General features: G+C 41.1%; 2 protein-coding genes across 3 annotated transcripts in view; one reads left to right on the top strand and one right to left on the bottom strand.

Annotated features, from left to right (window-relative positions):
• Positions 1–3,937: 3,937 nt before the first annotated feature.
• ANKRD9 (ankyrin repeat domain 9) lies at positions 3,938–9,011 on the bottom strand. Its single transcript, XM_039364840.1, has 2 exons — positions 8,412–9,011; positions 3,938–5,173 (listed from the first exon to the last, which is right to left on the bottom strand). Exon 2 carries the CDS (start codon positions 5,087–5,089, stop codon positions 4,202–4,204), a length of 888 nt encoding a protein of 295 aa, XP_039220774.1. The 5' UTR covers positions 5,090–5,173; positions 8,412–9,011; the 3' UTR covers positions 3,938–4,201.
• The window catches only part of RCOR1 (REST corepressor 1), a 345,293-nt gene continuing 328,217 nt past the window's right edge, over positions 9,003–26,078 (top strand). The window contains exon 1 of one of the 2 annotated variants that reach the window (XM_039364835.1): positions 9,003–9,135. The gene's annotated coding sequence lies outside the window, so the exon portion shown is untranslated. Of the gene's footprint in view, positions 9,136–14,633; positions 15,660–26,078 lie in introns of those variants that run through there. The other variant, XM_039364837.1, reaches the window with a different exon arrangement.

The raw sequence follows: 26,078 nt of genomic DNA, 5'->3' as shown, positions 1-26,078 counted from the left end.
CCCTAAGATGACAGAATGAAGAGCAGAGTAAGTTTAACCTTAAGAAAAGTTGATTGAGCAGGGCTATGGTAGGACTTTTCAAAGATCTATAAGAAGGTCTAGATCTATTCTCCAACATTTTGTTGCACATGGAATAATAGACATAAATGATAGGAAAGCAGATTTCTTCAACTAAATATTGTGCATATGTGCATCCATGGGGTAATTCAAATTATAAAAGAAATGTAACAATAGAATAAAATACTACTGTATTTTATTGGAGGTGGATTGGTTATATTGATTACATTCAGGCAGGTGCTACACAGCCATGTATCTGGGGTGGAAGGAGAAGGAACCTGAAACTGATGGCCTAAATGCACCCTTCCAACTCTAGATATCTAACCTAAGCAGGACAATGGATTCTGAGCGAGAGCAGGGGCTCTCCTCCAACTCCACTACCCACATTCCATTTTGTTTCTTTCCCTTAGAGGTTAAAATTGCATGTCTCCTATTCTCAGTATTGATTCGTTGCATTAATAGCGTAACTTTACTCTGGGAGCTCAGAGTTATATGTATTAGAATTTCCTCTTGTTTTATCCCTACCAGAGTCATAAGATATAGATTGGGCTGAATAAGAGTAGGCTAAAATGGTCTCGTATAGTGATGGCGAACCTTTTAGAAACCGAGTGGCCCCACCCCTGCTCCACCCCCTGCCCCGCCCCACCCTGCCTGCTTGCAGGGCCACTCATCACCTCCAGGGCCCGCCGACTGCCCAGGCAGCCCAGCAGCGCCATGGCCACACCCTCTGCCCGTGCCCTGCACCATCAATTGTGCACAATGGGGCATGAGGCCAGATTCTTGTCAACACTGCCTGGCTGCCATGTTCTTGGCTGTGCTGCTCTGCATGGGCCACGCTCAGGGGCGACTCTCCTTCAGGGGGGGCTACTTGTGAGGAGGGGGTCATGGGGGAGGCAAGGCTGGGGCAATGGCATGTGTGCCCACAGAGAGGGCTCCCAGTGTCACTACTGACACCTGTGCCATAGGTTCACCACCTCTGGTCTAGTAAATGACTAGGAATTTAGGTTTATGTCTTCGCAGTCCAGGTCCCATTACCCTAACCACCAGTTTAGAGCCACTAGGTTCTGTGCCACTAAAGTAAGGGACTGAAGTAAAATAGTGTTTGCGTTTCAATCAACAACTGTGTATGGAGGGGAGGGATTCAGTCTAATCCTTCTGTACTAATCCTGCATCAATTTGGTAAATGATGGGCCTCAATGAAGTGCATCTACATGGAGGAAAGTATGTAGGGGTGCCCCAGGGCTCTGTTCTAGGCCCAGTGCTCTTCAACATCTTCATCAATGATTTGGACGAGGGGATAGATGGGGAACTCATCAAATTTGCGGATGACACCAAGTTGGCAGGAATAGCCAACACTCCAGAAGACAGGCTTAAGATACAGGAGGACCTGAACAGACTTGAACACTGGGCGCTATCTAACAAAATGAAATTCAATGGTGAAAAAATTAAGGTTCTACATTTAGGCAAGAAAAACCAAATGTACAGGTATAGTATAGGGGTTACCTTGCTCAATAGTAGTAACTGTGAGAGGGATCTCGGAGTCCTAGTAGACGATCACTTAAATATGAGCCAGCAGTGTGCAGCAGCTGCCAAAAAAGCCAACACAATGCTGAGCTGCATTAACAGAGGGATAGAATCAAGATCACGTGAAGTATTAATACCACTTTATAATGTCTTGGTAAGACCACACTTGGAATACTGCATCCAGTTTTGGTCATCACGATGTAAAAAAGATGCTGAGACTCTAGAAAGAGTACAGAGAAGAGTAACAAAGATGATTAGGGGACTGGAGGCTAAAGCATATAAGGAACAGTTGCTGGAATTGGGTATGTCTAGTTTAACAAAGAGAAGGACGAGGGGGGGACATGATAGCAGTGGGGCTGCTACAAAGAAGAGGGAGTCAAGCTATTCTCCAAGGCACCTGAAGGCAGGACGAGAAGCAACGGATGGAAACTCATCAAGGAGAGAAGCAACTTAGAACTAAGGAGAAACTTCCTGAGAGTTAGAACAATTAACCAATGGAACAATTTGCCTCCAGAAGCGGTGAATGCTCCAACACTGGAAGTTTTTAAGAAGAGACTGGACAGCCATTTGTCTGAAATGGTGTAGGGTTCCTGCCTGAGCAGGGGATTGGACTCTATGACCTCCAAGGTCCCTTCCAACTTTATTATTGTTGTTGTTGTTGTTGGTGGTGGTGGTGGTGCACAATTTGACCCTCTTTTGCACCTTGTTCTCATCCTTCTTGACCATTTTGCGATGAGATATGAAACCAATCAGTAAGAATAACCAGCAAATGTGTACTGCATTCAGTGTTCAGTGGGCTAACATTTACATCCCCATGTTCTTAACAAAGTTCATGAAACAAAGGGTCACTAAGTGAGCTGGGTGGCTATACAAATCTAATAGATCAGGGGTGTCAAACTCAATTTCATTGAGGGCTGCATCAGCATTGCGGTTGCCCTCGGGGGGCCAGGTAGGTGTGGCCAGGGTGGGTGCAGCCTACTGGGTGAGCGTGGATGGAGTGGGTGTGGCCTATTGGGTGGGCATGGCCAGCCCTACATCATTTGCGTCAAGGGTGCCTGTGAGGGCCTGGACAGGAGTGGGACAGAATGAGGGTCTCTGGCAGAAGGGGGTGGGACCAGGGCAAGTGCCAAGGCATGGTCCACTGGAGTAGCCTCACCGTTCCTCTCAGGCCATGTAGGGGAGCTGGATGGTGGTGCAGGCTGCCCGGAGGTCAAATGCCCAGCCCCTCAAGTACCTGCGGCACCAAGCCCAGCCCCACTTCCCCAAGGGGGCGCCCTCGCTGTTTCCAGACAGTCTTGTGGAGTTAAGACTGAATACATTTCAGCATAGATGGCCAGCACAAAATTGTACATTGGCTCCCGGCCGGCCTGGGCCAGGGCCAAGGCAGCGGGGGCCGTTCCCTCACTGTTTCCAGGATGGCTTCACGGGCCACATGAAACCACTTTGCAGGCTGCATCAGGCCCCCGGGCCTTGTGTTTGACATGTCTGTAATAGATAGTTAGACAGCAAGACAGATAGATGAGAAATGACTCTGAAGAGAACAATTGCAACAAAAGTATGTGAAGCTTTACATTTTTACATCTTGGTTCTTGACTCTCACCTTCATCAACCTTCCTTCTGATCTCAAATAATTTTTGAATGACTGCAAACATATTTTCTTGACTTTGAATGTTTTTTCAGTTTTCACTACTTTCTACTGAAATAGTTACTGCTTATATTATTCCACTATTATTGTTCTTATTAATACCAATAGGGATTGCTATGTGTTTAATGTTTTTTTGTTTAATGCTTAGCTGATTTGACCTCCTCTTGAATATACATATTTTTAAATAAAAGTGAATGATTGGTGACAGAGAAAATAATAATTCTTTTAAGAAAATGACTCTTGCAATATATTGCCATGAGAAAATAATGAGAGAGGGGAGGGGACAGGCAATTGGCCAATAGTTCAATTCTTTCTAATATCTAATAGCTGTTTTATAAAAAAAAAAGATTTTTTTTGTCCCTTTTCATATTAGTTGGACATAAGAGGTAATAGCTTAAACCAACATTTCAAACTCTGGTTGTGTTGTGTTTGTTTAAATTATATATAAACCTGTGGCAAGTAATTTGAGGTTGACAAAGAAGGGGTTTGAAAAACTGGACATATTCCAAATCATCATTTGCTGACTGGGTCAGTAAACCTGGGTCCAGGTATTTTTTGCTGTAAAGTCAGTATCCTGTTGGTGCATTATTTACTGTTGATCTGCTGAGTGTGGTTTACAAAAGCTACTGTTTCATTGCTTGGTATAGCTTTTGGCCTAAAATGCTAATTCACTTGAGTCAGTCTACAATTTGGCATACCTTAAGCTTTGCATCCTGCCATAAAATGAAATTTATTTTTAGAATACACTTTAGGTGTTCCACTCTCTCCGACTGAGCAATAGTTAAATAAAACACAACATATTAAAATCTTTGGAAAAAAGTCTCTAATTAAAACAAGTGTTTCTCCTTCTCCCACAAAGATTTCATTTTCAGCACATGGGTTCTCCACACAACCTATTTTCATCACACAAGCAGCAACTGAAAGGTGAGGAAGAGAGGGAGTAAAAGTGAGAGAAGGGGTCTCTAGCTTATAACCTTAGCCCTTCAACTTCAAGTCCAAAGGTTTCAGAAAGTGCGGCAAAGGTAGACCATCCAGAGCCTCTGGGAAATGTTCAGGTGAAGTGCTCCCAATTAAAACTTGCATGGATCTAACAAAGAGAGAGAAAGGGGCAAAACCAGCCAACCATTGATATCGGCTATCACCCAGAAGGCCCTGCCATGGTTGCTGTTCTTCCTGGAGCTGCTGTTTCATGGCGAAATGGAAGCCTGGAGGCAAGAAGAGCAAGAGTGAGTCCAGAAGGAGAAGCTTCGTGCAGAGATTTGATGCTGGACTCTCCCAAATTTGTTGTAGAAGTAGGTCTAAAGGTGTGTTCCCAGCACAATCGTGAAGGCAAGGTGAGGCTCCGTGTCCCAGCAACAAAATCAAACATTCTGGCCTTGTCAGTTCACAAGCCACATGAAGAGCTGTTTTGCCACCTTCTACTCGACTGCAACCTCGGCGATCCAAATAGGTAGCTCGGTCGCTTACTGGAAAGTTTTTGATGGCCTTCAGAATCTCTACAAGGACATGGATACGATTGTAACGGACAGCCATAGCTAAGTGAGGAGCTGAAGAGTGGCAGCAGCTGAAATGAAGGCTGGGTATTGCCAGGGCACTTTTAGGAAATTGACTCAGTAAATATCGGGCATAAGGCTGGTGGTTGTGTACCAGGGCATAGAGCAGTGCCTCTGAAGGCGAATATGTGCTGACTTTGCCTCCTTCTTGCCAGTGGAAAACCTCCATGCACCTCATGTCTTCCAAGAACCACACTGGTAGCTGGTCTCTCACAGCTTGATAGAAAGCAAAAGAGGATTTCTTGCATTGTTTCTGTGACTGGGAGCTGTGGCTGTTGCAGTTATTCAACCGTTTGACGTTCCAGGGCATCCTTGAAGTCAAATTCACAGGGAAGGGCTTCCTTCTTGGCTATCAGATCTTTTTCTCATGAAGATTCAAGAAGACGGAGGAAGGCTTTAAGAGAAAAGGAATTGTTTAGAAACTACCCCTCCCCAAAGTAATGTCCTTTTATGTCTTTGTCTACCATTCAAGGTTCATCAAGGTACAGGCAGTCCTCAACTTACAATCATTCATTTAGCGACTGTTCAAAGTTATAAGGACACTGGAAAGAGTGACTTAGGATGGTTTTTCACACAGCCATTGCAGCATCCCCATGGTTATGTGATCTGAATACTATATGGTTGATAACTGGTTCATATTTATGATGATTGCAATATCCTGGGGTTATATGATCAATCTTTGCAACCTTCTGACAAGCGAGGTCAATGGGGAAGCCAAATTCACTTAACCACGTTACTAATTTAATAACTACAGTGATTCACTTAACAACTATGGCAAAGGTCATAAAATGGGGCAAAACTCACATAACAAATGTCTTGATTAGCAACAAAAACCTGGGCCCAATTGTGGGCATAAGTCTAGGACTACCCATATTGTGAGGTAGTTGACAAAAACTGCTTGAAGACGATGGGAAAGAACTCTGCCTAAATCTGAAACCTCCCCATATTTATGGGAACTGCAGGCACTGCCATCCAAGATTTCTACCACTCTTTGAAAAGAGTTCCTGATCTCTCTGTCCCAACTTCAATAATAGTGTAGTTAAAATTGCCAAGTGAGATGTTGGCTGAATCCCACCACTGGAAGGAACTCTGCTAGTTACCAAAGGTCAGATTCTATAAGAGTTTGAAGGCTTTGCATTTTGCTCAAACAAAAAAGCTGGGGGGGGGGGAACTGACAAGTTTGTTGGATTGTTATTCTTGTCAGTAGCCTCCTCTCCAAGATCAGTTGTTGTATGAAAGGTGTCAGGCTTCTATGTTTTTCTTTTCCTTCTATCCCTTTTGTGTAGTTGGGTTTTTTTCTGTTGTGTAATTTGTAGGTCAAGCTGGCACAGTATTTTTCCTAGCCTTTAAAGTCAAGTAAAGACAGGTCAGTCATGGATCAGTGTTAAATTATTTCTGAGGGGTTGGGGAACAAAAACAGTAGCAGTACCCTTGAGATCTTCCACAATTTTTACCTATGTTCCTCAACTTTCAACGGACCTTTTTATGACTTGATGAGGATTTTTTGGCCAGGTTCTCCTAGCATAAATGTATTTTTCTGCTTCTTCTTCCCCCCACCCTCTATCAAACAATAAATATATCTAGTTACAGTGCCTATCAATACCCCTAATATTGCTCAGCTCAGCTGGATAATCTTTACCCCAATCTCCAAATACTATAGACATTTCTTTCTGTGGTTATCACCCCTTGTAACACTAGCTTTGTTTAGTGATTAATCCCCCCCCTCCTTAAAAATAAGAAGTGAGTGAGAACTTTGTCACTGAACTAAGTATCTTAAATTTAACCCAGGTTGAATCCATTTCCCCACAAGACAGATGGAATTGAAATTTGCAGATCTAGGTTTACAGGGCACCTGGACGCTAACAAATTTGGTGTCAAACCCCTTTATATTATTAAGTATGATAAAGGAAATAGACAATATCATTTTAGAGATCTATGTAGTCTGTATTTTATTTAACTGGGCTGTTTGTGACTCTTCATCTAAAACCGAATGCAATATGTACATATTTGTCTTAGCACATTCATGACTAAGAGGTTTTGCATCCTTAAATGATGGGGTATTTCACTCCTCAGTATCAAATTGAGCCACAAGCAGCAGATCAGGCATTGAAAAATAACTGTGTTGGAGAATTTTATCAGAATCCCAAGAGTTCCAGAAATGGGCTGCTAAATATGGTGTTTATGTCTCCCAGGAGCTGCAGTAAAAGCTTGTCTATCCCCATTCACCCCAGTGTTGCAATCAATACAACACATGCAACAGAATGACTTCCTCACTTTACTGTCTTTGAGTTGTTAGTTGTCCTAGGCAAGGAATGGGGCATTTCTGTAGCCCTTGAACTCTCACCCTACTCCCAATCAGCATACTCATCAGAGTTGTCACACAGGAATTTCCAAGTACATCATTAACACTGAAACTTCTCTTTCCCATTGATAGATCTGAGATAAATTAACTCTGCTAGCTAGTTCAGCTTTTTGTTTTGTTTACACTACTAGCAGAAGGGTTTTAAGGTGCCTACACTTTGGCTCAGGAAGGTGTGATGTTTGCTTCCTTTTCAAGGGCAAAGGGCCAAGATCTGGCCCAGCAGCAAGCAACAAGACTGACTTCCAGATCAAGCTGCAATTTGGAGAAGGCCAATTGAATACCCCCATACAAATCCCAATCCCTTTTGGTGACTTGCTTTACGAGTGGAGTCCCCAGTGATCTCCACATCAGGATTTGTCCATCTTGGTTGGTACCTACTCTGAATATATAACTTGGGGTTTAATATGCAGCCCAAGACACTTTCAGGCCAATCTACTATACCGGTGTGTCTCAATTTTGGCAACATTAAAATGTATGGACTTCAATTCCCAGCCAGCTGGGGAATTCTGGGACTTAAAAGTCACACGTCTTAAAGTTCCAAGATTGAGAAACACAGGTCTGCCCTATCTTGTCCTTGGATCACCCCTTCTGTGTCCTCCCCTTTTGAGTTATCATGACCTTCATCCCACTGCACCCCATGGTATTGCTACGTGAACCAGCAAGGGAATGTCCTCCAAACCTTGCACCCTTGGAGGCTCCAAAGGCAGTTACCAGTTGACCTGCTTTCCCCTTACTGGCATTCATCTTTCCTCTCCTCTCTTGCCAGGCAACAGCTTGTAGCAAGACAAGGAAAGGGGAGGAACAATGTTGGGAGGCTCAGGAGAGGCCAGGACTTTCTCAGTCCGGTTATAGTGCTAGTTTTTGTACCCACAACTTCCTCTCTGCAGGCTGCTCTCTCTCTCACACTTGGGAAGAACCTGGCTCCTCCAAAATTCTCCCCCAGCCTTCCCTTCCAAACATTAATCACCCCTCCTTCCTCCCGAGTAGCCTTTCTCCCCAGCGGGGTTTCTTACAGCATAAAAAACATGCATTTGGGGTTGGCGGTTCATCTTTCAAGGCTTGAAGGGAGAATGGGCGGTACTCATCTCAAAAGGCATCGTTGTGCCCCGAAGACCACCATTCTCGGCTTCGCCCTCAGTCTTCCCAAGCAGCAGACGCAATTCCGGCACGACCCGTCTTTGCCACGACCCCCTACCTCGCCGGCCTGTCGGCCTGCCTTCTCCCGCTCTCCATCTTCCCCTTCTCTCGCCAGATGCTCCAGAGCTCTTACCTCACACGTCTCCACCCCAAAACTCCCAGCCAGCCTGCTGGCCTTTCGAACCGCCCTGGGGTTAGATCTGGCATTCACGGACTCGGCCGGAGTGAAGGAGAAGCGGGATCAAAGCCCTTCTTTCGGTCGCAAAAGAATGCAGCCAGGTGGGATTCGCTTGCGGGTTGTGCCGGTTCTTCCTCGGGGCTGGCTGTAGGAATGAATGAGCCGCTTCCCCGCTCGCTGCTTTTCTCTGGCTGCGGCCGCGCGCAACGCACCAGAGGGAGTCCGGCAGCCGCGGCTTTTTCCCCGCCCCCGTGCGCTCCTCCGCTGCCTGCGCTCTCCTCCCCCTGCGGAAGAACAGCGGCTGTGCTGGGCTCCCGGCTGCACCGAGCGCGACCGCCGTTCTTTTTCGGAGGAAGCAGCCAAGGAGAAGCAGCCAAGGAGAAGCAGCGGGCAGGAACAGCAGCAGTCGCCGCCGCGCAGTCGTCTGGCTCAGCAGCAGCAGCAGTGGTGGCGACAGCGGCGGCCAAACTCCAATTGCCTCCTCCGGGCTCTTTTATGCCCTCCCTGCTCCAGTCCGGTGAAGGTCGGTCAGGACCGGGGAACTGTCCAGAGCCTCAGGATTGGTCTCTGCGGGTCCTCCCCGCCCAGCTTCCCATTGGCTGAGAGGAGAGGATGGGGCCCCGGAGCGATTGTTGTCGTCAGCGGGAGGCAAAGTTCCAAGAAAGTTTCCAGGCTATTTGTAAGTCTTGGAAGCGCGCGGCTCGTGCTATTGACCCTAAAAGGGGAGGAGGGTGCAAAGGAGGCAAGGCTGATGGGGCTTCCCGCAGGGGATCAGACGGCCGACCCCCGAAGGCTCTTCCTCCCCGAGGTCCCTCTTCCTCCCGTCCTGAGGGCTGCTCCAATTGGCTGCCTTAACGTGCTATCTCTCCACCAGGCATTGAGCCGACGGAAAAATTCCTAGCGTGAGCGTTGCTGACCCCTCCCCTGTCACAACAAGGACGCCTCCAAAGGCGCTGCCCTTGCGCGCCTATTGTGAATCGGCTCTTCCGTGGATAAGTCTAGTAGTTGTTTCCAAAACAAGGACAGGTGCACTAGAGAGCGGGGCTTTCTCCCCTTTCGTCTCACAAAATATTCCTGAATCTTGTTGCCATAATGGCTTATAAATAGAGGACTCGTGTAAAAGTAAAGCCTTCCCTGGAATTCTTGTATTGTTAGCTTAACCCTCCTTCCAAGAAACTTACTCATCAAAGTTCTGAGAATTTGTTTTTGTTTTCGGTACCTATTTTCAATTTTAAAAAAAAAGCAGACCGAACCAGTTAAAGAAAGGGAACGGTGGATCTGCGATTTTATCTTCTCTTTAATCAGTTGCCTGGAAGTCAGCTGCCAACCATTCTCCCTACAAATGACATCTGCCTATCCCAGGTCGTTGGGAAGGACTCAATAAGTGGTTAAAAGTGCCAAATCCAGCCTAAATATCTGGCTGACTGTGCAATGAACCACAATAATAAAATAGTAATAGGTGCAATCCCAAAACAACTAGAGTACCATTGGAACACCATCAGTATAGATAAATTCACCATTAATCATTTGCAAAAGGCAGCTTTACTTGAAACCACTTTGTGTAACAATATCTATAATACTACCAAACATCCACATCTGCTCATCCCAAGTCCTTCTCAATAGGCATACAAAAATGTCAAATTCAGCCTAAATATCTGGCTGACTGTGTGATGAACCATAATAATTTATTAAACTTGTGTGCCACCTGGGCAGATCTCAGTTCTTGAACCACATCAGCAGCCACTGAAGTCACTGAAATGTGCTGGAGCACATTTAGGGCTAAATTTTGCTGGGAGAAGAAAGAGGCTGTCTTAGTTATGCGCTCATCTTGTAGGTAACATGTGGATATGGCAGAAAAAGGAGTTACCAGGGCATGTTTGTGAGCAAGAACCCTCAGTATACTCTTATTCTTTTTGACACACCCTCTTCAAATGTTTGTATTTTGTTTGTATATGTGATTTTGTGTTGAGTAATTATTGCATGCATTATAATATCTTTCTGATCTGGGAACAATAATGTTGGAGCTTCCCACCCAGATTTGCATACCTCTCTTGGTGTGGAAATTGGGTGTTTCCAATTCTGGGTGAGTGTTGTGTGACATGTCTAACAAAGTATATATTTGAAAGTCAAGAATTTCTGTCAGGAATAACCTGCCATACATTGTTGAATTTGTTCCTTGGACTGTATTTGCTAACAATAGGTACTGTACTTATATTTTCTTACGGTGCTTAATATTTGTGTGTATTGGTTCTATCTTAAAATTGGAGGTAAACCCCATTTACAATGTACATTGGATTAAAAGATGTTTTACAACCATTTAGAAGCAAAGTTCATACTGAATCAAGCGTCATCCTTAGCATGTATTTTTTAAAAAAGAGATAAAAGTTTCTCCTGAGCAGTCATGTCCAACTCTAGAGGGTGGTGCTTATCTCCCTTTCCTAGCCAAGGGAACCAGCGTTGTCTGAAGACGCTTCCATGGTCATGTGGTCAGTATGTCTATATGCTGAGGCATATGGAACACTATTGCTACCTTCCCACTGAAGTGATTCTATTCATCTACTTGTATTTGCATGCTTTTGAATGTATATTTAGCAATAAATTTGTTAATGTTTTCAAATTGGTCCATTTGTTTTAATAAAAAATGTATTCACTGCAGCATAAGCCTATAATCTAAAATAATAATCAGGAAAATAGTCTTTTAAAAGAAATGCGTAAGCAATAAACAGCTTAATTCAAATATCATTGTTGAAAACTCAGTTGATCATAAAGAAAATTAAAATTAAACATGTAATAAATCTAGAATCAACTGACCAGATTTCAACAGGATGAAAGTTCACACAAATGTGACTGATGCTGCCTCTGCATGCAGATGTCTTTGAGAGCACAGTGTGCAGAGATCAGTTTGATCACTGATCAAGAGAACAGAACTTCTTGCTTTGATTTGCTTTTCTCAAAATACAGGCCAGATAGCTTCAAGAGTCATATTTCATTTGTATCTACATCCTTATGGATATCCTACCTTTTGGCTGGCCCGGGCCTCATTTAATGAAGACAAATTGCCCTGTGTCGCATATAAAATATATAATATAGTTAATATATATAAATCACATAATGTTAAAAGTGTATGATCTTGTGCATTACTAGCTGTCCAGGTCCGCATGTAGTCCACAGGCTGTGGGTTGGACATGGCTGCTTTAGATACAAATATGGCTCTTTTCACCATGCAGAATTGCATCCCAGTTCAGCAATGGAATTTAGTTATGTGTTATAATCCCGAATTAACTAAACATAACATATAATTACAGGAAATTAAATTACATGGAACAGTACTATTGGTAGGAAAGTTTAGCTGTTAAAAATGTCTGCTTTCATTTTCAAATATTGGTATTGCATGCTGATTTCCTACTGACAAACCTTCTGATTAGACTGCTGTGATTTAAGTTGTTATCCAATGCTCTTTGTATCATTCTTGTTTCTGTTATATTCTATTTTATGTTTTTGTCTATGTCTATGTCTATGCTTGTTTTATTATAACAAGTGACTGGTTTTAAGAGCCCTGATGGTGCAGTGGTTAGAATGCAGTACTGCGAGCTACTTCTGCTGAACCCCAGCTGCCAGCAGTTTGGCAATTTGAGTCTCACTGGCTCAAGGTTGACTCAGGCTTTTATCCTTCCGAGGTTGGTAAAATGAGAACCCAGTTTGTTGGGGGAATATGCTGACTCTGTAAACCTCTTAGAGAGAACTGTAAAGTACTGTTAAGTGGGTATATAAGTTATTGCTATTGCTATTTATTCTTAGTCACACAAACCACAATTAATTGCAGCAAATACATGAATTTCTACAGTGTTTTTCTCATGTTTCTAAACCATTTTTCATCTCATCATTTTCCTAACAACTCTTGAAAATAATTGGCAAAATATAATTTTGAAAATGGTGGGCCTCATTTATAACCACGATAACGTATAGCACAATTTGATAAATCTTCACGTTGGAAATTGGGTAGAATGAAATTTCCTTATGGCAGGCACATAACTTTGCAAATCTGAAAAGATTGTGCAGCAGTTTTCCTTTCCTCTTTAATTGTTGGGGGGGGGGGAATTGTAAAATAAAAAAAGGTGAAAAAGCTGTACAAAAATATGGGGAGGTTATAAGCCAGTGGTTCTCAACCTGTGGGTCGGGACCCCATTTGGGGTTGAATGGCCATTTCACGGGGGGTCGCCAAATAATGCAATCTGCCATTTTTTCTCCCCTTTTCCTTAGCTGTGCTACTCCCTTTTATTCTATTGGCTTTTGAAAGCCAATAGAATAGACTCTCTTGAATAGAGTCTAATTCTATTGGCTTTCAAAAGCCAATAGGAATTGTCCAGGCTGTCTCTGCCCTGCTGAGCCCGCCAAAAGTCCCATTCTGCAAACGGTGCTGCACCAGTTGAGTAGTCCTCGACTTACGACCGGTTGAGTAGTCCTCGACTTACGACCGGTTGGGGGGTCGCGGCATTAAAAAGGTTGAGAACCCTGTTATAAGCAGAAAATCACCCCATAACATCCTGAAGGCAAAGCAAGATAATTACATATTTAAATCTTATTAACAAATGTATTTGCTTTTTAGAAAGCAAGAGCATGTTTGTCCTTCATACCAGCCTTTCTTAAATTTAGATTTTCCAGAATTCTTAGACTTTGGCATATAATAGTGCAGCCCTACTTGCTATGAAAACTTTGGGTTATAGGAGTTGTGGGCTCAACAAGATAGAGAAATTTGTCTAGTTAAAATTTGAATGGGAACCTACTTGTTTATTTTCAAATCAAAAGAAACTTTAGTGATTACCTTAATTTTGTAGTCATCTGAATTTGATGATGGATTTTTGCCAGCAATAAAAAAAACAGGCATATTTTTGGAGGAAAATTATTGTGAGTGGCAACCTTTTCTGGAGCTTGAGATGCTGGTGATGGTTAACCATGCCTTCATCACTTTTCATATGGACCACTGTAATACATTGTATGCGGATTTTATATTGAAAACAACCTAGAAATTTCAGCTAGTGCAGAATATAGAAGTCCACCTGTTGGCATGTAAGAGTAATTCAAAGTGCTGCTTTTAATCTAGATGGCTTACCACCTCAGTATTTGCAGGATAACCTTGTTCAGGAAGAAGCATCCTGTCTGGTTCATTCATCCTCAGCTCTTTAAAAAAAGTGATAGAAGTTTATATTAGCTATATCCAGCATACTGAATAGATTCACACTAAGTTATAATTGCTTTTAATTAGTGCATTCTATAATCCTAGCCATCATGGAATCACACTGCAGATGTTGAATTTGGCAGACATGGCAAATAGGCCAACACGGTGCAAGATTCCAGATAGCTTAAAATATTCCAAATTGCTTAAAACATTCATTGTAAACTAGACTTGTACTATTGGATGGCAGTACTCCAATCATCCCTAGTAGGTTTCATGGGTACTGGAGTTATAAATATCTGAAGAGGAACCTTTGCCGTTTCTTGAAATGGTTTGCAGTACTCCACTTAAAAGGAGTATGTAATACAGAAAGAGCCACTTCTAACATTAAAAAGAAAAGCTCCTTTTCCATTACTGTACAAAATACATTCTCAAGTTGAAATCTATACATCTTAAAGTTACTGAAGTTGAGAAATAACTGTTATAGATGGAAAGATGGACACCTGAATCTGTTGCTATTGCCTTCTCTTGGTTTTCTTCAAACATGCATTTTTTTCAAAATCAGCATAATTTACCTACCAGTGATCTGGTGGTAATTATTCATATTTACTTTAGCCAGGTCCACAGTTCAATTAATTGGATGGTTTGGTTGTGACTCACTTGCTGAGTGAACAGGAGTTGTTCTTGATTAAAGTCCTGAATTTATACTGGGCATTAATCTGGCCTAGATTATGTCCAATACAGATAATAACAACAACAACAACAACAACAACAACAACAACAATAGTAATAAAGTTGGAAGGGACCTTGGAAGTCATTGAGTCCAATCCCCTGCTCAGATAGAAAACCCTACACCATTTCGGACAGATGGCTGTCCAGTCTCTTCTTAAAAACTTCCAGTGTTGGAGCATTCACCGCTTCTGGAGGCAGGTTATTTGGTCTAACTGTCAGGAAGTTTCTCCTTAGTTCTAGGTTGCTTCTCTCCTTGATTAGTTTCCATCCGTTGCTTCTTGTCCTGCCCTCAGGCGCTTTGGAGAATAGCTTGACTCCCTCTTCGTACTTGTTTTTCTTTTCTTATCAAGCCAAAACGTAATTTTCTTTCTCTTCTTTCTGCTTTTGATCAGAAGATGTAAAACTAACACTATTTCCATGGGATTCTGCTTATCATGATTAATAGAGTTGTTATTTGGAGAGTGTCCAAAAGGAAAAGAGGGGAAAATCTATATTTCTATAGAAGTTGTTGAATTACAACTTTCATAATCCCTGACTAGTGATCAGGCTAATTGCAACTTGTAGGAGTTGAAACCCAAATATTCTACAGACCTACAGGTTTGGAGCCTGATTATACAGGAATCTGTATTTAAACAATAATATCCTAAAAGGTATAATTATCTGTGCCAAAAGATTTACAGTCTAAATGTTGGAAGCAGGTTTTGCAGCCTTATGTAACCTGCTAAGAGCTCACAAGAATGAGCATTGTACTAGAGTTTCTCTGGAGGAGGGTGACATACAAATGAATCCATCAGGGGAAAAAAATCCTGCCTCTCATAGATGGCAACATATCTGGTGATAAAAGTAGTATCATGAGGGTCTCTGGAGATCAGGAGGTTTCCTTTGAGTATCCATGTTCATGGAGATGGAACTAGGAAATTGTCTAATAAGGCAGTTCCACAAGGTTTCTTACAGAGTGCTGACTTTTTGTTTTTAATGGATAACCTTTCATAAGACTAGATGTCATCTTAATATAGCTTGTTACCAATGTTGCATTAGATATGTATTAGTGAAAACAGACTGAGCTGACTGGAACACTCTAAGCCTAAGGCCTGGCATAAATATAGAAACATCAGCTAGGCAGAAAAGGCAGCTGTAATCCATAACCCAAGATGTAAATGGAGAAGCCAGCAAGCACGCTCAGCTGCTATTTATTACAAGATAGTCCATGTGTATCCTATTTACTTATCGTATTGTATTATACTCTTTCCTGATGTCCAGGAAAACATGCAATGCCATCCTGTCCAACAAATTTCCAGGTAACTTCACTGAGCCATCCCTGAAGGTTTTCAGCAACAATATGGACCTAGTCCCCCCCCCCCGCCTTCTTTAGTCTGAGGGGTCGTTGGTGCTCTCTGATCTTGGTTGTTTTCTTGCAGACACTTCATTACCCAAACTAGATAACATTATCCCTGCTAGTAAGGAGTGGGGTTTGTTCTCAGTTTATATTTTAGTGGTTTGCCCTGTCAGTGTTGATGGGGTGGTCTTGGAGGTTATTTATTGTTAGCTTGCTTTGCAATTCCTTGATTAGGGTATTGTTTACTCCTGCCTACCTAGCCGTTCGAAAACATGCAAATGTGAGTAGATAAATAGGTACGACTTTGGTGGGAAGGTAACAGTGTTCTGTGTGCCTCAGCATATAGTAATGCTGGCCACATGGCCACAGAAATGGACAACCCTGGCTCCCTCATCTAAAAAATGGAATGAGCACCATGGAATGAGACTCGACTTAGCTTTACCTTTTACTTCTTGATTGTTGGTCTTACGTTAATTTTGGTGTTAATCTATGTTCATCTGGATGTGTTTTGTCTTTTTATTCCCTTTTTGGATTGTTGATTGCTTCTTTTGCACAGTATGTAGATGTTGTTTATGCCTATGTATTATTGATAGCCAATTTGTCAGAATGCCAGGCTTCCAGAAATTCTCTAGCATTTTGGACTTGGCTTAATCTAAGATGATCACAGTTTCCTAGTTGAAATTATGGTTAAGTCTGTCATTTGTTGTAAAATGAAAGTCTACATCTACCAGTCTATTCTGGTGTTCTTCAGCTGCATAATCACTATCTGCATAATTTTTGAAAGCATCTAGACCACATTTAAAAATAAAAAATAGCTCTAACAATTAAGACATTCTGTCTTTCCGTGTAACAGTCACTCTGAAATGCTGGTCCTTAATGACCTGTTGATGTGTGTAGCTTTTCTTTCAAGTGTATTAGATAACAGTTTGTCACTTTATTTGAGATAGTGACAGAACATGAAAGGCCACAGATAGTTATTGAACTTCAACTCCCATTATCTCTCCATGCTGAGGATGTTGATTGGTGCTGCTGAGAATGATAGCTTAATTAGAGAGACAGTTTCCTGTCTCATTTAGGATTTGGATCCCAAAATTCTTATTTCCAAAAGCACAAAGTCCCGCAGGATGTGGAAAGCATGAGTGTTGCCAACTGTATTCAGAATGATGACTATAAGCAGCAAACTCATGTATAAGTCACAGATCAAAAGTCTGGCTGGTTTTTGTTCTGCAATCCAATGACCTTGTTTTAACTCAGCTTGCTAATACTAACTCAGCATTCCAGAACCATCCTAGAAAGCTATGGAAAAAAATAACTGCCTCCCCATAACACAGCTGGAATAATCCCCTTTCCTCCATCTCAACTGAAAGCATCTTTGCCTGCTTCCACCAGCACCGTACAAATTTAATTCTGCACCAACTTAGGCTAATGACCTTGAAATGGGGAAAAGATAACATTTCTTCTTATTTTCTATATTTTTCTATACAAGATCACCAATCTTAATTTCCATTCATGAATAGGTAAGTGATTATTTATGTGTCTAAACAATATGCAGTCCAAGGGTTGAATTAAAACTGGGAAAACATGAGGACATATCCCTACTCAGATTGTGACAAAAAGAATCTTACAAAGATTCTTACAAAGACAAAGTCTTTCAAGTTCCTCCAGTATTCTTTGTTGCTCTTATTTATCTCAGTACCCAGAACACAAAGAAAGCAATGTGGATTTACAATTTTGCTTTCTTGCTGAGCTAAAACCTTTACGCATTAATTCCTCTTCCTTGTATACATGCCTAAATCCAAGTCTTTCTGGCCAGATAGGTCTGAGTTCTAGAAGAATCAAGGCAGGAAGCTTATAAAGCACATTCTTTACATGTTTTAGCCTCCTGTCTTCTTATCATCTTTGTTGCTCTTCTCTGTACTTTTTCTAAAGTCTCAACATCTTTTTTATATCGTGGTGACCAAAATTAGATGCAGTGTTCCAAGTGTGGTCTTACCAAGGCATTATAAAGTGGCATTAACACTTCACATGATTTTGGTTCTATCCCTCTGTTAATGCAGCCTAGCACTGTGTTGGCTTTTTTGACAGCTGCACACACTGCTGACTCGTATTTAAATGATTGTTCACTAAGACTACAAGATCCCTCTCATAGTTACTACTATTGAGCAAGGTATTATTTATACTGTACCTGTGCATTTAGTTTTTCTTGCCTAAATGTAGAACCTTACTTTTTTCACCATTGAATTTCATTTTGTTAGATAACGCCCAGTGTTCAAGTCTGTCCAGATCCTTTTGTATCTTAAGCCTGTCTCCTGGAGTGTTGGCTATTCCTGCCAGCTTGGTGTCATCTGCAAATTTGATGAGTTCCCCATCTATCCCCTAATCCAAATCATTAATGAAGATGTTGAAGAGCATTGGGCCCAAAACAGAGCCCTGGAGCACCCCACTGCACACTTTCCTCCATGTAGATGCAGTTCCATTGAGGACCATATGCTGAGTACGGCTGGTCAGCCAGCCACGAATCCATCTGGTGGTGATGCTGTCTAACCCACATTTTTCTATCTTATCAAGTAGTAGGTTGTGGTCTACTTTATCAAATGCCTTACTGAAGTCCAAGTAAACTATATCCACAGTTTTCCTCTGGTCCACTCATTTTGTCACCTGGTCAAAGAATGCAATACGATTTGTCTGATATGATCTGTTTTTGACAAACCCATGTTGGCTTTTGGTTATGACTTTGCTTCACTTGCTTGATGATCTTTTCCAGAATCTTCCCAAGTATTGAGATCAGGCTGATAGATCTGTAGTTTCCTGGATCTACTTTTTTTCCTTTTTTGAAGATGGGAACTACATCAGCTCTTTTCCAGTCCTTTGGTAGTTCCCCAGTGCTTCAGGATCTTTGAAAGATATAGCTCAATGGTTCTGAGATCACATCTGCCTGTTCCTTCAGAACATTGGGATGTAATCCATCTGGTCCTGGTGATTTGAATTTGTCTGGGGTGGACAGGTGTTCACTTACCATTTTCTTGCCTATTTTAACTTTTGTTTCTAATCTGTTTTTTACAGTACTGTTTTTGATAGGTTCAACTGTTTCTTTCTTTTGTGTAAATATGGATGCAAAAAACAAGTTAAGTAGTTCTGCTTTCTCCCTTGTCACCTTCTTGCCATTTTCTCCCACTAATGGACCAATCATTTCCTTAACATTTTTCTTGTTTTTTACATGTTGAAAGAAGCTTTTTTTTGTTAAGTGACATATACTTTAAAAAATTCTTATTTTGCTTTTATAACCTGCTTTGAATGATTCAGATACTCCATCTTTTATAAATGTCCATTTTTGCCCTCAGGCAAATATTCTCCTGAACATTATGATAGAGCTAACAATATGATGTTGATATTGCAATAAAATGATGTCTCATTTATGGCTGTTAATAAAATGTAATTATCTTGGAATAATTTCCACACCACTGAGGTAAAGAAATGCTATCCAGGCCCTTGGAAGATCTATGGAATATGCTGGCTCAACTTCCAAGAAGCAGCAGCTATTTCTTGAGATAAACTTCTCCCTCAGTGAGGGCTTCCCTACATCTCTCCTCATAATTCAGAATTATTTCTAGTCCCAGAGCCCAGCTTTGGGGAAAGCAACTGAAGGACTGGTTATAGACATCATATTGTGCATTGAGACTTGCAGGAGAAGTCAAAGACTAGAAATAAATGGAGATAATGCAAGATTGGATCAGATGATAGTCCAGGTAGACAAGTGAGGTGTCATTTTGTGGAAAAGGCAGCTGAAATTACTCCATGTGTGTTTTGTCAGTGAACAGCAAAATGTTATCTCCACAGCAAGTAAGAGCTAAGTGGTACAACCCAACCATCTGATATAGGCTACATTTGTCCATGAGTTACACAACCTGCTTCCGGAAGCTGTGAATACTCCAACACTGGAAGTTTTTAAGAAGAGACTGGACAGCCATTTGTCTGAGCAGGGATTTGGACTAGATGACCTCCAAGGTTCTCTCCAACATTATTATTATTATTATTATTGTTGTTGTTGTTACCTCATTTTCTGAATATCTGTCATTTTGATAAATTAACATGGACCAGATTCACAGAACAATGGTTGGCAAATTAGTGTAGCAGTGGACAATTTCATGGAGATTTTGCTGATAAAAAAGCAATGTTCTCTGATTGGTGGAGCCTTGAACAAAATCTAGTTGTGCTTCTGCTAAGAGGATAGATTGTCATTTTCTCATTAGAATTTTCTGCTGCATCTTTAAAAAAGGTGTAAATTGTTTGATGCATAAACCATTTGAAATTATTTTAAAAGTATTGATAGATTGCAGTAGGACACAGAGATGTAATCCAAAATGGTTTGAACAAACACTCCAAAATATTCCATAAGTGCAAAAGTAGTTTTATAGGGGTACCCTTTATGTATCTGAAAATTTGTAATGCAAAAATAAACACAAATTTACCTCTTCCAAAGTATAGAACATCAAATAATGAATTTAAGTTACAGGATTCCAATTGACTGTTAGAAAAAAAAAAGTAACAATCACAATGAAACCTGTGACTGAGGAAGGTTGCAATTTCCTTTTTACTGGAATTTTAGAAACAGATGTTGGCTAAATGTTTATCAGAGAGATGTTTTAAATTGAACTCCAGCACTGAGCAAAGATTGAATTCAAGGGCTTAAATTCTGCCTTCTAATTCTAGGTTTTTATATAATCCACGTCAATTAATTGCTTAATTGTTTTATTTGAAGGCAGTTTTTTTAAAGTCTCTAGTTGTTTTTAGTGGTAGTAATACAGTTTTATTGTTCCTTCCATAGATCAATGTGTGTTGCTTTTATTCTTTGACACAAAGCTTCAATTGAGGCTTCCCTTGCCCCTTGATTCAGAGAGGAATTGATTATCTTCTTGAACACATTCCAACAATTTTCTCACAGGGCAGTCTGACTGATCTTTCTATTTAATTAAGAGACACTTTGATAAATGTTCCACATAAGAACATTGGAGTACATATTCTTTATAGCAATGGCGAGTAAGCATCTCAGATACCACCTCAGAGCTCTTTGCTTTTAAAAACACCTTTCAAGCTGGCTATCATAGCTCTGGTCAGCAATTGCAAATGAATGTTTACTTTGGTGGTTTGCTTAATAAAGTTAAGCAAGTATTGGAGGTTTTCACAAGAGGACAGCGACCTGGCCTTGGTGTAAGTAAGCAAAGTTTAGGAAGGCAAAGGGATCAGGTGTTATCCTCATACCATAGCTGTAAGCACATTTTCTTGCTTATCAAGGAATGCTTCTTAGATATTCAGCCCAAAGTTCTCAGAGAAAACAAACAAACAAAAAGAGAGGCTAGTAGGACTCTAAATACCTTAATGTTATGCTATAGATCAGTGATGGCAAACCTTTTAGAGACCGAGTGCCCAAAAACCGCCCTCCACCCCCACTCTGTCTTCCGCCCTGCCTGCTCTGCCCCCACCTGCCCCCTGCCCCACCAGCCCACAGGGCCATGCACCACCTCCATGGACCACTGCAGCATATCACCCAGGCAGCCCTGCAGCGCCATGGCAGCCACACCCTCTGCCCACACCCAGCATCATCATCTGCATGCTATGGGGCGCGAGGGCGGAGTCTTGTCCATGCTGCCTGGCTATGTCCTTGGCTGCGCTGCTCCGTGTGGGCTGCGCCCGGGGGCAACTTTCCTCCATAGAGGCTGCTAGTGAGGAGGGGGCTGCAAGGGGAGGCAGAGCTGGGGTGACGGCATGCGTGCCCACAGAGAGGGCTCCGAGTGCCACCTCTGGCATGCATGCCATAGGTTCGCCACCACTTCTATAGATAGAGGTAAGAACAGTACTCTTAATTTCCCAGCCAATGACAACAAGACATGTCTTAACAATGGCAGGATATGTTGGTAATTTCCCTTTCATTTCAGTGTGGCTTTAATTAAGCCCATCACCTTCAATCAGGATTCAAAAATGTGATTTCAACTGAAGGATTTTATAGATTATCCAATTAACATGTGTAACTTCCAAGAATGCCCTCTTAGCTGCCCCTTTGTGAGCATTCCCTGGGCTTCTGTGTGATTAAACTTTGTTCATATGACTATAGCATACATGAATTTTTTAATGTGAATGGTTAATTTAATAGCAAATTTGTATCACTTATAATGGGAGAGGAGTAAGGAATGAGAAAGCTATATATTAAAAGTTTTATGTTTAATATTTCTCACTTTTTGTTTAATGTTTCATGCTCAACAGTTGTGTCAATCCAAAATTTGCACAGCCTTTGTCTATGTCCATTATTTCATAGGCTTGTTCCAGTGGTTGCATTCATATCTAATTAATGTCAGAATTAATTAGCTCTGCTATAAAGAAAAACAATAGCAAAACCCAATTTTCTGCATTTCATCTGTAGTAAAAGAGCAATTATTCTACTCATTCCGCCTTCTAGCTCCTGCAGTTCTTCCTTTGCTCCAAGGGAGGATGAATTGGCTAGTCATCAATCCCCAATGATTTCTGGCAGCTTTACTAAGCCTTCTTAGTAAGTAAAGGCGTATTTTACCTTTTAAATCATTACCAAAGGAAAGAAAAAAATAGCAAAAAAAGAACAAGAGAAGATGGGTGTGGCTAGTTGCTAGTTGATTAGGGACTGGAGGCTAAAACATATAAGGAACGGTTGCTGGAATTGGGTATATCTAGTCTAATGAAGAGAAGGACGAGGAGTGACATGATAGCAGTGTTCCAATCTCAGGGGTTGCCACAAAGAATAGGGAGTCAAGCTATTCTCCAAAGTGCCTGAAGGCAGGACAAGAAGCAATGGATGGAAACTAACAAAGAGAGAAGCAACCTAGAACTAAGGAGAACTTTCCTGACAGTTAGAACAATTAATCAGTGGAACAACCTGCCTCCAGAAGCTGTGAATGCTCCAACATTGGAAGTTTTTAAGAAGAGACTGGGGCAGCCATTTGTCTGAAATGATGTAGGATTTCCTGCCTGAGCAGGCGGTTGGACTAGATGACCTCCAAGGTCCCTCCCAACTTTATTATTATTATTACTTTGAGTGATCCAGTTGAAGTATTGCTGGCCAGCTCAAATGAGGGAAAAATGAGGATTCTCAAGGCATAAAAATTACCTGATAATGGGCCCTATCCAACAAAATGAAATTTAATGTGGAGAGAAGCAAGATTTTACACATAGGCAGGAAATACCAAAGGTACAAGTACAAATTAGGTGAAACCTGGCTCAAAAACAGTAACTGTGAGAGGGACCTTGGAGTTCTAGTGGACGATAACTTAAATATGAGGGGAGCAATGTGCAGCAGCAGCCAAAAAAGCTAATACAATCCTTGGTTGTATAAACAGGCATAGAATCAAAATCACCTGAAGTATTAGTACTGCTTTATAAAGCCATAGTAAGGCACACCTGGAATACTGCATCCAGGTCTGGTCACCACATTACAAAAGGATGTTGAGACTTTGGAAAAAGTTCAAAAAAGAGCAATTAAGATGATTAAAACCTTGGAAACAAAAACTTATAAAGAACGGTTGCAGGATTTGGGTTTGGCTAGTCTAAAGAAAAGAAGGACTAGGGAGATATGATAGCAGTATTCCAGTATTTGAGAGGTTGCCACAAAGAGGAAGGGGGCAACTTATTTTCCAAAGCATCAAAAGGCAGGACAAGAAACAATAGATGGAAACTAATCAAGGAGAGAAGCAACCTGGAATTAAGGAGAAACTTCCTGACAGTGAGGACAATTAACCAGTGGAACAGTTTGCCCTCAGAAGTTGTGGGTGCTTCATCACTGGAGGTTTTTAAGAAGAGACTGAAATAGTATAGGGTCTCTTGCTTGACTAAGGGGTTGGACTAGAAGACCTCAAAGGTCCCTTCCAGCTCTATTCTGATTCAGGTTACTTCATTTGGAAAGGAAATGGTCATGTGGAAGAAGTCCCACCTATCATCTTACCATGATATGTCTATATCTACAAAGACCCAGAATAGTGCAAGCAATGTTATTCTTTGTAACGCTCTATGGAAATGAAAAGTTGGACTTTGAAGAAACAGGATAGGAAGAGTATTGATACCTTTGAACTTTGGTGTTGGGGAAGATTCCAGAGAATACCATGGACAGCCATGGAAGCAAACAAATGGATCATGCAATAAATCAACCCGGACTATTCATCTGAAGCACAAATGACCAGGCTCAAATAATCACACTCTGGACACATTATGCAAAGACCTAGCTCTCTGAAGAATGTTCTAATGCTGGGAAAAATGGAGGGAAAAAGAAGCAGAAAAATTGATGGACTCAGTTACATTGGCAAGGAGTGCACTGCTGAGAGACTTGAAAGAAGAGATGAGGGACAGGTAAGAGCACAAATCTTGCTTCTTTTTTAAGCATGGTTTTAGCTGCCAACACTTTAACCATTGTTTTAATGACAAGGGTTGCAATGGTCAACTTGGGAACTCAGAGTTTTTTATGGGGAAATTGCCCAGCAAAACATTTAACATATATTTTATATCAAGGTGCTTGGCTGTGGAATTCCTAATTATAACTAAGCTTCTCATGAGAAGAACTTGTTGTGGCATGATTGGAAGCTAGAATTATTTACTATGAGTTGTTATGTACATCATTTTCAAACATGTCTAAACAAGTTGAGATTTTTTGTGTTAAGCCTAAAGAGAGACTAGAAAGTATTCTGTGTCTATGATTGGTGATGCATTTTGTTTTCTTATTTTGAAATAGGTAATTTAAACAACTTGCTATATGTCTCACTGTCCTCTCAAAATGTATTCATTTTTTCCACACATTCCTATTTTTAGCACTTATACAGCAACTTCTTCTCTACTATATCAATATCTTAGTTATCTGACTTATTCAGTAAACCAGCTTTTTGATTTTATGACACACCAAACTATAAACTAAGCACATGGGCTAGCGACTAAAATATGGTTAGGTAAATTGTGACTGTGTGTGATGTTAACACAATCAGGGTCTCCTTCTACACTTTAGGCAATTGCTAACTTGCTCATCCTCACTTTTTATATTTATAGTAACACTATTAAAGCTAGTATAATTTGTCAAAGAATTAAAGGCTGAGTATAATACCAAGTTGCATTTTTGGGTGTGTAAAGCATTGTAAATAAAACAGTTAATGAAACACTCTGGATTTGTCATTTTCTTCTTTCAGAACCTCACCAGCTGTAGGGAACCATCCGCTTCTTGGGACAGTGATGCAAAATGGGGCTTCTCTAGCTTTACTACATATATCAAAATAAGAGGATGCATCTGTCCAAGCTTACTGTCCACATATTACTTTGGAACAACTGGTCTTTCTACCGGGAGCATGGAAAAAAGAATGGTATTAAAGCAATGCCCAAAGTTCTGAGGAAAAAGAGGAATGCTTGCACCAACCAGCATGGGCAATGGGCTCTCCCTAGGCCCCATACCTGATTGACCCCAAGATAATGTTTGGTTAAGGATCAGATTTTTACGCAGCTTTGAACTGCTGCAGGTTACTCCCAGCTGAAGATGAAAATGTCCTTGACTGTTTAGTATTAAAACAACACCTTGTATTTCTTTACCTCATTCATAGCTTGGAGAAGAGGTGAAGATAACACCATGGCAACAAAGTGAAAAGAGAGGTTGCTGGGGCATGTTTGCACCTGGTTAAATACAAGAAGGGAAAGCTCTCTGTTTATATAGCAGAGATGGCCAGTGCACAATGCCAGGCCACTTGAGAATATGGTATAGGTCTGGTCAGGAGAGATCTCAAGGGAAGGAACTTCTGGAATTGCTAAACAGTTAGATGTTGTATATGAATAGTTCAAATTGGATGAAGCCTTGAAATTCTTTTTCTCTGGGAACAGATCAGTGTAGAAATAATATCTGTATCAGCTTCTGCCTTCCTGGTATTCATATTTTAGAATTCAGGATTCTATTACTGATCTTACCTATTACTTCCAGATTACTCTTAAATTGAACTTTTGATAAGGCAGTTGAATCTGAGTTGCAAACATCTGAATTACCACTTGTTGGCAGCCCAGAGTGCAAGTTTTCTATCTTTCTATACTGTCTTCGAGTGGTTAGCCAGATTTTTGCAGCCTAAATATGGTTGCTTTAATTTATGATCTACTCAACTAGATGTTTACTATTCTCTCTAAGCCCTTCTAAAATGTTTATTGAAACAAGCTTATGTACACCAATCTGACTTTGTCATTGGACTGAATTAAATTGGCTTGGCACATCATTGTTGTTCCAGCATACTGTATATCCTGCCTTTCTACTCAGAGAGGGCTTAGTAAGCTATAAACCATGCTTTCTCCATCACACTTGTTGAATTCATGGAGCATGCTAAATTAAAGCCATGGTTTCAGGCTGAGG

This window comes from Crotalus tigris, unplaced genomic scaffold (genome assembly GCF_016545835.1).
Source record: "Crotalus tigris isolate CLP2741 ecotype Arizona unplaced genomic scaffold, ASM1654583v1 scf7180000019856.1557650, whole genome shotgun sequence".
Classification (NCBI taxonomy): Eukaryota; Metazoa; Chordata; class Lepidosauria; order Squamata; family Viperidae; genus Crotalus; species Crotalus tigris.
This window is presented reverse-complemented; position numbering and strand designations above follow the sequence as displayed.

Bases quoted from the DNA above. Each gene is read 5' to 3' on its own strand.
- ANKRD9 (XM_039364840.1), bottom strand. From the start codon at position 5,089: ATGCCCTGGAACGTCAAACGGTTGAATAACTGCAACAGCCACAGCTCC.